The 15,371-nt window shown below is 36.2% G+C and overlaps 1 protein-coding gene across 1 annotated transcript in view; it reads right to left on the bottom strand.

The window, feature by feature from the left end:
* The window catches only part of TTC27 (tetratricopeptide repeat domain 27), a 126,908-nt gene that overhangs the window by 90,532 nt on the left and 21,005 nt on the right, over positions 1 to 15,371 (bottom strand). Inside the window, exons 6-8 of the mRNA XM_082481738.1 lie at positions 10,895 to 11,059; positions 6,762 to 6,898; positions 5,314 to 5,426 (exon numbers count right to left, since the gene is read on the bottom strand). Of these exons, the coding sequence (XP_082337864.1) occupies positions 5,314 to 5,426; positions 6,762 to 6,898; positions 10,895 to 11,059 (415 nt within the window). The remainder of the gene's footprint in view (positions 1 to 5,313; positions 5,427 to 6,761; positions 6,899 to 10,894; positions 11,060 to 15,371) is intronic.

Raw genomic sequence — 15,371 nt, forward strand, 5'->3', positions numbered from 1 at the left:
GAATAGCCAGACAGGAAGTTCATTTCCCTAGTGGAATCTTCACACAGCTGTATGTACTGGCGCACAGCAATATATTTTGTAGCAATGATTTTAAACAGCCATAAGCAGACCATGGTGAGATCACTAAACTGTCTGGCACCTGTAATTGGTTTGTTTCAAAGAAATAATAATAATAATTTACACTTACATGATATGTTTGTAAAGATGGGCCAGAGTGCCAAAAAGCGTTTAACAGAAAAACCTTCATCACTTTTAATGCTGTCCAAGGTTTTATGCCGCAGCTTTTACTTTCATAGAACAACATGTGTAAGCTCTGGCCTTCCACAGCTAGTTTAACATAACCTTTTCCATCTCAATGGCTTGGAAAAGAGAATGCTCTCTCTTATAAAAACAGATGAAAACAGTTGTTTACCTGCCGTTACCTTGTACTTCTGATACAAGCTATATAGCATGACCTTACTGTAAAGCCCAAAGAAGGCTGCAATCATAAATATATACACACATATAAATAAAATCTTAATAAGCACGTGATCCATATTACCTAGCTTTAATGGTATAAAATTTTGGCCTTTAATCTAGCTAACTGTCTATGCTTCCTTCAGAGTCCATGCAAAAATACAGATAAATGTAGGGAGCGATTCCAATCCATTGTAAAATACGTGCCTGAAGTGAAATGACTCACACTCTGCAGGTGCTGCTTTCTCCATTGATAAGTGAACCAACAATCAGCTAAGATTAGTTTCTTAAATTTCAATTAGCTAAATGTTTTCCTGTTTCACCTACCCAAGTCTCCTGTTTCCATTGCCAACCTGTATATTAGGATTTTTTTTCTAATTACTCAATTAATTCAAAAGCTCATATTTGGTAATTCTGTTAAAAATCCTTTAGTTCTAATGCTATTTAGTGCTTATGCAGCTGTTTCAAATATGCTTCTACAGCTCATTGTGTAAACCACATAATAATATATTATCCAATGTATTACTGTATAATAAAAGTTAGGCTTCCTGATACTTTCCTTACCAGCTGAAGACTGGTGCATAGTCTTTGACTGAGCTGAGGTACCTCCAGTATAACACACTATTTTGACCTGATTTGATCCTTGAGAGATAGCAAAAGATCAAGAAATAACCAGCCATTGGACATTTCTTTTCTCTTTCTTAGAATTTTCTATAGCCATATCTAATTTCTAAAAGCTTTCCCCTGTTAAAAAATAGTGAATCAAGTGATGAGAAGGGATTTTCTTCCCAAGCTGCTGACACACAGCTAGCGTTGTCTATTCTAACAATGATCTAATTCAGGCTATTTCTAAGTGACAAGGGAACATACTCCCCTCTCACTTTCTCAGCACTTTGGCATCTATGCTATATTAACATGTTATTTAAAGTCATACATTGGCCCTTTTTTTTATATTTTTATTTTATTTTTAAATTGGAACTTTAATATCTTTTTCCATCAGCCTCTGAAAGATCAGGTCAAGGCTCTATACAAATTTTTGGTCACAGTCTTAAGGCTTGACTATAAAATAAATTTTATACCATCATGAATAGTTATTTTTATATAAAATATCAAAAAAAGTCCTAGCTTCTGCTGTCCTAGGAGATTCTTTTAACATTTACTTTAGGTTGCAATACTCCTGCAGTGGGATGATCTGGAAACAGCTCTAGACACTTTCTTCTTATACAGGTACTACCAAATCTGAATACAATGGAATAGGAAACCTTTGTGTAAGCAAGGCAGACTGGAGTGGTTTTTCCCCTCCTCTACACTTTGACTCTTATGATAATGAAACTGTAGCTAAAACAAATGTTTTCTTTTAGATTTAGTTCTGCAGACTGATCAGTATTTTGAAGAAAAGTAATTTGGAGAGAAGAAATAGAATAGCCGGACACTTTAAAGTAAACTGCATCAAATGACAGATGCTGCCGAGAACTGGCTGGATACAGTTTACATTGCTACTTTTTTATATAAATGGTTTACTGATAAATAAGTTGTTCTTTCCTTACATCAGTGTAACAGGTTTAAAAAAAAATATCTAATTGATTCAGCCTTATGCATGTTATTTACAAGCTGGCTTAAGCATACTGCATGAGATGTTGCTTGGATTTTTGTAAAGACAGCTGGTATGAGATATTTCAACACTTCAAAAAATATTTTATATCCTCTTAAAATGTTACTGGGTAGGAGGAGAAATGTCAGAGATGAAGTAGCTCGGACTCTGATATGCAGGATCGAAATCAGCTTTACTAAGCAAGCGTGCTCTTTATATACTTTTCTACCAAGGCCAGTAATTTTCTACTTTTTACTTGTTTACACCATCGCGTAATCTAAAAGATCATGTTCCCACCGAAAAGGGAATCTCTCTTCCGTGTGAGCAGCACCTCCTTATTTAGGGAGTAGCTTCACACAACTTCATTCTCTGCCAGAACAGTGCTGCACCTGCTTATTCCTCCCTATTAGTTCTACCACGCTTAACCCTTCTTTTGCCTCAGTCCCCACAAAGAAAGTGTTTGTACCGATTCCATAATAGCACTTTGTTTAGCCAGTTGATCGTTGTAACCTACTTGAAATGAAACTTACTTTGCAGCAGGAAACATTATGTGTATTCAGGTAATTCCATAGGATCCCATGTAATTGTCATGAAGTGTTTTCCAAAAGGTGTAACAATTTTCAGTTTGTTCTGCTATCCACAAACATATCTGCATCCTGCTGATTTTGAGTTAACATCATTTAGCTACAAAAATCTCAGTTGAATTAAGGGGCATTGCTGTGACATTTGCTGTAAAACAAGTACTAGCAAGCTCAGTGAAATGTATAGGAAAACAATTTCTCAGTTTTACTCTTTTTCTTTACCTGCAGGCTGCCTTTCTTCAACAAACCAGGTCAGTCTTATTTGCATTAGAAAAAACATCCACTGCTGACAATGGCAGTCAACAACAGATACCATTAGAGTGGTGCTAGGCCTAAAACAAGGTCTAGTTAGAACTGCTTTGGAAACTTAAAGGAATTCTAAAGCCAGGTATTTACAGAACTGAAGTCCTCAAGCATGAAAGAAAAATATGGAAGTTGCTATAGCTAAAGTTTGAGAAGTATGTTTTGCTTAAAAGCCAACACTAAATAATTTAACATATATATATGTTTCCTTGCAAATTGATATGCCAATAACTGGTACAGACACCAAGGGTACAGCCAGCAATCCAGGCCTAAACTCCACTCAGTCACAACGGTTGTCTCCTAAATTCCCTCAGAAGAGCAGTTCTCAAAGCTGGCATTCTACTAACACTTCTGCAACATGGCTGGATATCAAATCTTCTCTGCATCTATAACTGAAATAATTTCAGTTGCTTAACATTATCCCACCCACTGAATGGCATTTACTATTCCTACGGGGAAGCAAGACAATATTATTTTTTTTGTTGGTTGTTTTTAGTTTCTCAAATGAGCTTCTTACCTTGAGTCCTGCCAAACTCACACACCACTTGGATTATAATGTACACACACAGCTGGCAGTCAAGATGGTTTCTAGCCACCATTCAGAGCACGACAGTGGTGGTTTCAAAGTGACATACTGTGGTCAAGAAACCTACTGTGTGGTCAGCCAATGTAAAATTCAAATTCTACTCTTTCATTAGGAAAAAAAAAAAAAAAAAAAAAGAGAGAGAGAAAAGAGAAAGACCACTAGGCAAATTAAAGTTTCTTTCAGAAAGATGGAGGCAGAAGGGATGATATAATCTGAATATAAGACAATACTGTGTTAAAAAATGAAGTGCGCATTGAAAATGCTTCTCAGGAAGGGGAAGGCTTTGCCTTGCCTTGAGTCAGTGTGAAAGACTAAAAGTGACTGGGTCAAGAATATATGTTAACCCATTGTTCACTCCACTCCTTTGTCCTCAAACTAGATCTAGATGTGGCCTTGAAAAGAAAACAAGTTTAAGACTTGGGGAATAAAGAAAATATGAAGCCACAGTGCATATTCCACTCATTAATTCCTGATTAGAGTTGATGGGCTGAATGGTTAAAGGATGTAGCTGAAACCACAGACGTACAACTTCACATTTGACTTCAAGTATATAGCCAAGGAAGCATCTGGTCCTTCAAAAAGCTGCAGTCTGAGAAATGGGCATATGCAAGGAAACAATCTTCTCTCCACTAATGACTTCCACTGAATTTTATGGGACAAGAAGGGGAAAAATAACTGAAAATTTTGGTGAGTGAGGAGAGGGGAGAGAGAAATATTATAAAATGTGCTACAAAACAAGTAATAAGCCCACACCACAAAGGAACTACTGCCAAATGCTGGGTTGTTAGCTTACGCCATTGAATTGTCTCACTAGCCTTTCGCTGGCCTGTTATTGCTGTCACCCTATCACAAGATTGCTCTTATAACGTCCATGTGCCTCTGCAGAGGAAACACCAGCCTGAGACTTAGAAACTAGGATTCACTCACTGTTTGGCTCCTGGCCTCTTCTGTCTCAGGCAAGATATTTCAGCAATACTGCAGATTCCATCATTTTGCAACTCTCAGATCAGAAAAGTGCTTTGAGCGGTATGAATGATGAATACTGCATCAAAGTCACCATTTTTACTTTGACATACTAATACTTCTGAAACAAATCACACATAAAAAAATTGTGTGATACCTGTCATTGGCTAAATGACAACTACATTGTAGAAAAGAAAGTATTTCTCTATTAGAAAATGAGGATATTCATTAGCAGCCACCTTATGATCCACAAATCTCAAGCTGCTTTTTGCTCTTCTGTGCCATTTCCAAAACCCATGTAGCACATAATTTCTGAAAGCCAGGAAAAGAATAAAACTTAGGTACTAAACCATGAGGACTTCGTACTATACCTTATAACTAGCAACGGATGCTCTGACTTTATACAAGTATTCCCACTGCACAGAATAGCAGGGCAGCATTTTGCTTGAAAGCCGTGGTTGATCCTCACAGGAAGCTGACCATTGCAGACTTCGAAATATGGTTTCAAAATTTACCAAAGCATCATCACCACATGGTAGCTAATGCCACCTGACATTTGAAACATGATTAATCTAAGGCAAAGAACAGGAAGCTTTTCCAGAATAAGAACAATATAGCTAATAAAGAAACACTTCTGAAGTTCTGAACTGGATACTAATGCTCACTTTGAGATAACTGAAAATGCTATCCACATATAATGCAAATCTTTCACCATTTTAGCCAGACTATATGATAAGGAAGGAAAAAAGTCCCATCGACTCACCACTTCATTATTCCATTATCACAATGATTCGTGCAGGTTTTTTTTTTTAAGTAACTATGAACTAACTTACCATATTCCAAGGATTACAGCAAGCTCTTCTGCACACAAATCAGGTACCTGGTACTGGTCAGCATCTGCTAATTTTATCTCATTAAGCACTGTATCATCATTTAAATCATAATTCTGTTGGAGGAAAATAGAAAATTAAAATAGAAACAGATGCAGAGAAATTTATGCCTTTTAAATACGAAAAAATACAGACTTATTTGAAAAAGGATAATACAAACATCAGAAAATGACACAGTAGAAAGTAATTTACCATGACTATGATAGAATAACTAATTGACTAAGCCAGCAGAAGGAAGTATCATCCAAACCACTTGTGCTACAAACATACTGGTTGTTATGCAGGAGGAAGAGCATTCAGAGCAACTACAAGGTTACCTGAATATTGTTTTTCTACTTAAATAAGGGCTGAAGGGGATTCTCCTTTTCAAACTGTTGCTCATAGCATTATCAACAATTTCCTCCTCTGTTTTATATATATATATATATATATATATATATATATATATACACACAAGCTGAAACAAATCAATGTTAAATTCTTTCTTAACATGCAGGTTTTCAGGCTAGAAACCACAGATCTCTGGGAATGTACGGATTTCTTTTTAAGCATCAGCAAAGTGCAACTAAGTAAAGCCTGCCTTCTGCTAGTACAATTAAATTCCTTACACAGGGAAGTGGTCCTCCTCTTTTTTTTTTTTTTTTTTTTTTTTTTTTTTTCTTCTTTTTCTTCTTTCTTTCAAGGAGTTGTGCAAATTAAACAAACACAGATTCAAAAAACCCTATTGAGCCAGCACCTCCAGATACTTTGTCCTGGTAAAGGCAAGAAAGGGTATGCCAAAAAGGTTTGCTCTTGGACAAGTACTTGTGACTTTCCATCAAATTTCCTCTGGAACAAATTGTTTAAGGAGTATTCAGTTTAACTTTTACAAACAAGTACGCTACCTGAAGTTCACTGTCTCTCATTTTAACTTGGAGAAGAAAGTAATATAATCTGTGGCTGAAAAGTATAAATTACTATGTTCATAGAATTAGCGTTTGTTTGGAAACAACAAAACAGTAGGGCCAAGTCATATCATTCATGGCATTAGGAATATATAGACCAATTTCCTACCTTTACACTGTTACTAAACATCTCTGTCGGTCCTTAGGAACCCGTGCATTTCTGTGATGCCTTGCAGGCTATTTTAAAAATCTGTCTCTCACCTGTTTTCCTAACTGGTTTTCCTAACATGCTTTTAGTTAAGTAGTCACACCTATCTTGCAGACAGTCATATGTTGTTTTGCCCCATGTCCTTTAATATTAGGCACATACCCCACATCTTTTCCAAAAACTTTCAGAAAAATTAAGTTTCTCCTAGCCACTATACACTTTACTCTTGCAGACACCCAAGAAAAGCTTCAGAAGATTTTCATTTTAAGAAATTAAAGCAATTCTTCGCAAATACATACCATTGTTAAATTCTCTAGAGGTGTTGGAGCTGGACTTAGTTCACTGTGAGGAAGGAGGAATTCATCTGTTCTTTGGACATCCAAAATAAGCTGTGCAACATATTTTTCCTGAAATCGTGTTCTCTTCCCCAAAGCACCTACAGAAAATTAATATAAGTTTATATTCATGAACACTAAAAAACAGGAATCTAATCATATACTAGAAATTTGCTCACAAAAAAGCAAAATAAAGAGAGAAACACACTGAGAATTAACCTAAGAAATTTAGCAGTGAACCACATGTGCTCTCACTGCTAGCTATGACATACAAAGAAAAACATATTACAAACACAGCTAGATAGGTCTTGCAAAGCCACTTTTAGGTAAACTCCCCCAAACCCATCATATTGTCTCTTGAAAACTCATAGGCATCAAGTTTCATCAGTTCCTTACTTATTCCCTAGCAACAAACCACAAACAATTGTTCAATTCACCTGCTAAAAGTTAATGACAACATGGAGACATTTAGGCAAATCCCATAATATCTTAGAAGGCCCCAATTTTAAATATTTCAAAGCTTCATTTGAAGACTTAGGTCTATGAAGAAGGATCACAGACATGATGTTACCATAATACAGCATATAAGATACTGTAAAAGTAGCATAGATGAGAGTGAAATCGCAAACCAATGAAGGCTGCCTACTGCATTAATCAATTTTCAGAATGCACAATGTGAAATTCCTCTCAGTGTTGTTTCTTCAGTTCTTTACTGGACCCTCTCACAACTTTTACAAGTTTTTAGAGTGGCAATTGACATTTATACCAAACTGAAAAGAAAACCATGTCTGTTCTTCTGTGAGCAACATGTTTGCAAGCTGCAATCAGAGAAATCATAGAACATTTCAGGACAGTAACTTGAAATAACAGAATCCTAACCAGAAACAAAATGGAACCAAAAATTACTCTGTAAAATTTGGAGGTTTGCCTGCTTATTATTATTATAATACAATGCTCAGGTAATGTGAACTGCGAAAGTCAAATAACAGAAATGGAGGACTGAATGTTGATCTACTGTTGCTTTTGCGGGACCAATTAAGATCAAGTGAAGTTCTCAATTTCATTATCATTTTGAAAATCTTGCAGGACATAAAAATCTTTGAGGTAAAGATGATTGACTGCTCATGTGACAAACGCCTGAGGATGAGGCCATTGTCAGTAAGAACCACCTGGCACAGGCACTGAAATAGCAGTCACCCCCTTTTCTTCCTGGAGGTGGAAAGAGAGCAGTAAGGAAGCCAGAAATTAAACTGATTTCTCTTTTTCTGCCAATTACCCCTTTTAATGGGAAAGCCCTGTGTTAGGAGTTTATGAAGAAATGAAATAGGCTCTAAAAGTATCACCTTAAAAGCGCAAGGCACACTACAGAGAAGAGAGACGCACACAGAGAGAAATACTGGGTGATGATTCATACTAATTTTATGTGGTAGCATTCAATTCTCAATTTTATTAATGCTTGAAAATCATTATGCTGCAATTCACTTCCTATCATGTCTTACTACTTAAACAGCTGAATAAAACACTCGCAAAGCTATGCTGGTTACCAATAAATTTACTTGCTAACACCCAGAAACTGTGATTGTTTATACTCTGAGATGCACGCCCTCCCACCCCATTTTTTTAAGCAGATAATTCCTTGCTATTACAGGGACAAAACATAATTATTTTTATTTGGAAAATACATATCACGTGTTGAAGCTGGGGGAAAATTTTGCTTGCTTTATAACACCATATATCCTCACAAAGGAGAGGGAGTCGACACAGAGACTTTACTTTCTGTTCCTTATTAAAAGTTCCCAGGGATGCATTACTGGGCATGAAAACAATAAGCAGACAATATGCAGATCTCAGAGTTCAGCATTATTAATCCTCCAGATCTATTGATCTTAAATTTATGTTTTGATTACCACCCTTCATTTTAGTAAATTTATATGCACAAAGGACCACAATCTTTTCTATTACTGGAAACTGTTTTGTGGAGTTATTGATGGTTGTGACTCATAGTGAGGGACATAAGGATGCTTTTTAATAAATGATGAATACAGCACAGACCTGGATTAATGGGACTTAAAAAAGTACACAAGCCAATCCAAGCATGATTTATTCACACATTTCTAAAATAACTTTAGAAAATGTTGGTTCTAAATTGTCTCTTTAGGAACAGCATACATTTCCATGCCATAATAAAATGTTCAACTAGTAAGGATTACAAACATTAAAGAATAAAAGCCTCTTAAAATCCTTTCCTAAAAAGGAAATTCCTTCCAAAAGCCTTAAAAATGTCTTTACTTGAGGTTGAATTTTTACATTAAAGCAAAGTCTTTTTTGGTGATGTAACATTCCTTTCATTTAGCCAAACATGCATGTCAAATGAATTTGTCTAGAATGCCAACAATCTCCACATGTTCAGTTCAGGTCATTTGCCTTCAGGTTAGACATTCTTCATAACTTTTCTAACAGATTTATGGAGATAAACCACAGAACTTCTTGGGAGTTTCACAACATTTTTTCCAAGAGACTATATCACCACGATCTTTCTCTGGGACTATCATAACCTCTTGGTAAAGTAATCAAAAATACAAATGACTACAATGCATCCAAATTTTTTTTCCCATCCAAACAAAGAGTTTTTTTCTTATGTTAGATTTAAGGAAATTATTCATCCAAAATCTAAAGATCACCTTTAACGGGGAAAAAAAAAAATCCAACATGTAGCTATAAATTGAGGAATATCAGCAAATAGCCACTTGCCACGTTGATTTTACTTGTTCTTAGTTAATTAAATTTTTATAGCTTGAGTATCATCACAAGCACTGATGTTTTTAATAATCTACAAGAACAAATTAGGTTACTTTTAAACAAAACTACCTTATAATATCAAGTTTGCCATACATGCCATACATGGAACACATCACACATACAGTCCATGTTGCACATAGGAAAAAAGGGTAGGATCATGGACGGAATTCCTTCAAACAAATATATGGAAATTACTCCTATGTTTTAAGCAGATACCATTGAATATAATCAGTTCATAGTTATACGAAACATTATGCCACAAGATTTTCATTACAGACTTTTAAAAGTAAATCTTCAAAACCTTGGAAGAAATGAGGATGAAGTTCCACAAAAGCTGTTGGGTTTTGTGGGTTTTGTTTTGGTTTGGTTTGTTTTTTTTCCTATGTGGTTGTTTTCTTTTTTAAATTAAAATATTAAACTGACTCAGGATATAAGCAGGGGTAGCTGCAGCTCCAATCTAAATATAAAGGAACAGCTAGCCTTGTGACATACAGTGGTGTAATAGGTAATGAGGCTGTAAGTTTCAATTCCTTAGTGCTTCCCACTAATAAGCTTATAGAAAAAAAATATAAATGTTTTTGCATTTCTATTTAGGCACAATCATAAGTTCTCACACAGAAAAGGTGTGCATATTATGTCATTTTGATTACCTAGCAGGACCAGCTAGACCAAATAGTCCCATATCTGCATTTACCTTTAAATGAAGTTGCAAGTACAGCAATCTGATCTGCCTGACTCCAAATAATAGGTTCTAAAAGGATAAATATAAAGTCTCCATAGTGATGGAATTCTTGATATTTCTGTTCATCAGAAATTTGACTTTTCTACTTATTTCCTGTGATAACAACAGTCCTGGAAGTGACTTTTAAATGCTAATTACATGGTGTAGATCTAGGCTAGTGGCATAAAAGGTGAAAGACTGCATGAAATCATCATGCAGACTTCTTTGTAAGTGTCTCCAAACAAAAAAATTATTCTTCATGACACCAATTAGTTGCAGGAGTCCCATAACAGACAACTAGACCTAGAATTTGATACCAAACATGAGAAGGAACGTAATACCACAGCTGCTCAGACACCCACATTAGAGATGACATTGTAACTAGATGACATATTTCTCTTCCTTTTTCCAAGCAATGCTAATTCTTAGAAGACAAATAAGTTCTACCTGCTAAAGTCAAGATTTTTCAAAATATAGTTCTTTTTTGCTTGCATATGTAAAAAAAAAAACCCAACGAGTCGCAGGTTAGTTTGGTCCAACCAACCATCCTCATAGGCTCTACAAGCAAAAAACTTACCTGTAAGATTAATCTGCAGTTTTGTTATGTCTTTAGCTGTATTGAAACATTGTTTAGCTTTTTTATACTCATAGTAATACAAAAATGTGTAGGCACACTCAAGATGGAACTGAACTGCTAAGTGCCAGCTTTCACCATCTGTGAACAAAGTTTCTGCTTCTGTCACTGCAAATCAAGAAAAAGAAAAGCTATCAGGATGCAGTCCAGGAGAATGACATTTTTAAAGTACATTTAAAATACCAGGATAAGAAGCCTGTTATGCTTAAAGCAGACCTCTTGTTCTTTACACCTCCACACATTTAAAAATCTACTGGCAGTGTATAAAGACACACGCTATCTAAAGCATTTTTCACGTTTTATATCTAAGGATTACTATTAGAACAAACAAAGATTGATCTTCCCTTATATTATTTTACAGCAAAGCTGAATTGGGATATAATACTTTAGCAGGAAATAAACAACTCTAATCGTCTTGGACCTGCTCAGAATACAGAATAATGATGTAATATTCTCCCCCCCCCCCCCCTTAAGTTGCAGGCTTCAAATGAGAAGGATTCACCAGCAGATTGAGCACTGAATGGGGACTTAGGAGTCTCTAGGGGTTTTTTGGTTGGTTATTTTTTGTTTGTGTGTGGCTCTTTTACTGGTTTTGTTTGTTGGTTGTTTTTTTTTTTTTATATATATATAATTACAGATTTGCTGAGTGATAAAGATCATGTTCTCCATCTGAACAGGAGAAAATACCTTCATAAATAAATCTGAAATCTTTAGGAAAGAAGACCTGACATTTTTTCATCCAGCACAGAAGCATTTGTGTTTCTTATATTCTATCTATCAAAATACAGTAAATGACAAAAGAATATTCTTGTACAGTAAAATGCAGACCATTAGATTGAAAACAATTTATGTGAATTACTCTTAAATGGAAGTGGTTTTTTGCTTTGGGTTTTATTTCTTTATTTTGCCAGAAAATATTTATATAATAGAGTTCTTTAAAAGCTCACAGCATCACAGTACCTGAAAAGACTAGTACCCAAGATTAACGTAGATGCTGTGTTACTTAATGGATGCTTAATTTTTCAAACGTGCTTATTAAGATTAGTAAAAAGTCTTACTATATGAAAAACTAGTATTATCAAGGATTTTTTAAACATTTTTCTCTGACTTTTGAATTTAGAGATTGACAGTCAACGCTAGCTGGAAGAGATTTTATTGTTTAAAACTCTTGGGCTTTCTTTTTTTTTTTCTTTTGAGTACTTGTTAATGCTCAAAATCTTTCCATTAATATAGAAGGCTGCTAAGTCTGAACATATTTTTACACAGCTTTTTAAATTCAGTAAATAAGAATTTGCATGGACAAATCCCACCTAGTAACTGTAACTTTTTTCAAAGTCCGAATTTAGATATTTTTTTTAATGAAAGGAAATTGGCAATTTAAAAATATTACTCCAAAGCTTTTCAACTACAGTAGGATAAAGAATGCAGCAGGTTACAACTTAATCCTTAAAAAAAAAAAAAAACCTCAAGAGAATACAACTATTTAAAAGCAGACTGTGCAATTTAATCCCCACTTTTAACACAAAGCCTACTTCAAAACTGAGAAAATTAGCTGAATGTTAACCTCACATTTAAGTGATGTATACTCTTCATTAAGAAAAGATCTGAGGTTTTAATGCTTTTGTCCATACTTATCATTAAACACATTCTCTTCTTAAAAAAGAGAATAATGCCCACAATACCATAAAACATCTGCCTTTCTAACAAAAGCTTAGTTTTTCGTAATAAAAGTGGGGAAAAAAAAAAAATCAGTAAATTATTTGGGACATCTGCCATCTTTACCTGCTTTTCACACTCTATGCATACACAATACTCCTCTGATGGTTTTGCAGAGGACAAAATCCTATTTACATAAGGAAAAATAAAAAGGGGTTTTCCATGAGGCATTATTAAAAACACTCAAAAACACACTGAGGGTTTTATCCAAATGCAAACATAGATTTGCATTGACTCTTTAGCATAGTTTGAATCACTAAATCCTGAAGGGCTGTTGTCAGTGCAACAAAGCCTACAAGATACTGAATGCGCACATACGCATGTGGAAACTGCACAATACTGCAACTTTCCAAAGATTTTGATTCAATTTCAAGAGGAAAAAAACCCCAGCTTTTAGTCTATAATCATACATTACTTCTTGATTTTCTATAGCTAACAAGTTTCAATGATCTGAATGTAAAATTACTTGTGCTAAAACCATACATACTGCTATAACAATTATCTAAATAACATTTACTTCCAGTGCTAATCCCCAAACTTGGTAAGATTAGGCATTTGAGACTTGAAAGATATTTGTGGAAAGCTTCACATCATTACTAGTACTGACATAGCTGCACAGAAGCACTGACGTCCCAAACTTAAGACATCCCTCCGGCATCCCATACCATGTTTGGCACAGGGCCAAATGGATGGGAAACTGCGCTGAGCCCTGTTGGTTTTGTACAACAGCTGCTTCAGAACAGCGGAGAATCACTGCAACTGTCTTCTATTCAGGTGGCGATGCTGACCTTACCCTTGAGAACAATGCATTTTAAATAGAAATGAGAATTTCTCCTGAATTTGAAGGTTTTTTTTCTCTAGCAATTAAGACAAAGTTTTCTAGTGAAGTTGATACTGAACAAGCAAGTGAGTTTTTCAAGCCCTAATCAAAAACTACTTAAAAGGTTTATTAAGTATTTACTTTATGGAATATGAAGGTACCAGTTTCAAATACCAGATGGCTTTAATTAGAAAGTAAATAAACTGTTAGAGGCAGCACGCAGCAAAACCTACCTAGAAAAACTCACTAAAGATTCAAGTGTACTTTACATCGCCATCTCTGAAAACAATATCCAGGAGTCTCAAAACAGGTCACTGAAAACAGACATCTTAGTACTTATTTAGTATCTGAGCATATGCAGCAGCATCCTGCACAAACTACTGTGCTTCTACCCAGTATCATCTAGCCAATGAATTTTAATTAATTTTATGTTACTTCTCTTTCAGTTTTGTCCCAAGTTTTTAGGTATTTACAAGAAAAAGTAAGTCACATAAATGTGCTACTGATTTTATCTACTTAACAGAACCCAAAAGTGCTTTCATGCGCTCTGCCTTCTCCAAAGTTAACATAATAAAACAAATGTCAAACAAGAATTGCAATGCTTGAATAGAACTGCAAAATCACTGGCATCTAAATATCTTTGATGCTGGGCATCTATGGAACACAGAACAATAGAAAAAATTACCTAGAAATGGGCAGAAGACTATTTACAGTTTCTAAACTTTTAAAAAAAAATTACAAATATATCTCGCTAAACTTCCTTATCTGATTGACGCACACCAGCACCACTTCATCATATAAAATGTATAGATATTTTTTGGTAAATATTTCAAAAATCACAGAATGGTCAGGGTTGGAAGGACATCTAGTCCAGCCCCCCTGCCAGAGCAGGGTCACCTACAGCAAGTTGCACAGGACGGCGTCCAGGCAGGTTTTGAATGTCTCCAGTGTGGGAGACTCCATAACCTCTCTGGGCAGCTTGTTCCAGTGCTCTGCCACCCTCAAAGGAAAGAACTTCCTCATGTTAAGAGGGAGCTTCCTATATTCAAGTTTGTGCCTGTTACCTTTTGTCCTATCACTGGGCACCACTAAAAAAAGACTGTTCCCATCCCCCTGGCACCCTCCCTTTAAGTATTTATAAGCATTAATAAGATTCCCCCTCAATCTTCTTTTCTCTAGACTAAAAAGACCCAAGTCTCTCAGCCTTTCCTCATAAGAGAGATGTTCTAATCCCCTAATCATCTTTGTAGCCCTTTGCTGGACCCTCTCCAGCAGATCCCTGTCTTTCTTGAACTGGGGAGCCCAGAACTGGACACAGTACTCCAGGTGCGGCCTCACCAGGGCAGAGTAGAGGGGGAGGATGACCTCCCTCGACCTGCTGGCCACACTCTTCTTGATGCACCCCAGCATGCCATTGGCATTCTTGGCCACCAGGGCACATTGCTGGCTCACGGTCATCCTGTTGTCCACCAGGACTCCCAGGTCTCTTTCCACAGAGCTGCTCTCCGGGAGGTCAGGCCCTAACCTGTACTGGTGCACGGGGTTATTCCCCAGATGCAGTACCCTACATTTGCTCTTGTTGAATTTCATAAGGTTTCTCTCTGCCCAACTCTCCAGCCTGTCCAGGTCAAACTGTAAGGCGGCACAGCCTTCTGGCGTGTCAGCCATTCCTCCCAGTTTTGTGTCATCAGCAAACTTGCTGATGGTGCACTCCATCCCTTCATCCATGTCATTGATAAATATATTGAACAGGACTGGACCCAGTACTGACTCCTGAGGGACACCACTCCATACTGACCTCCAACCAGACTCTGCACCACTAACCACAACCCTCTGAACTCTATCTGTCAGCCAGTTCTCAATCCACCCCACTGTTTATTCTAG

This window comes from Vanellus vanellus (genome assembly GCF_965231255.1).
Source record: "Vanellus vanellus genome assembly, chromosome: 3".
In the NCBI taxonomy this organism is placed as follows: Eukaryota; Metazoa; Chordata; class Aves; order Charadriiformes; family Charadriidae; genus Vanellus; species Vanellus vanellus.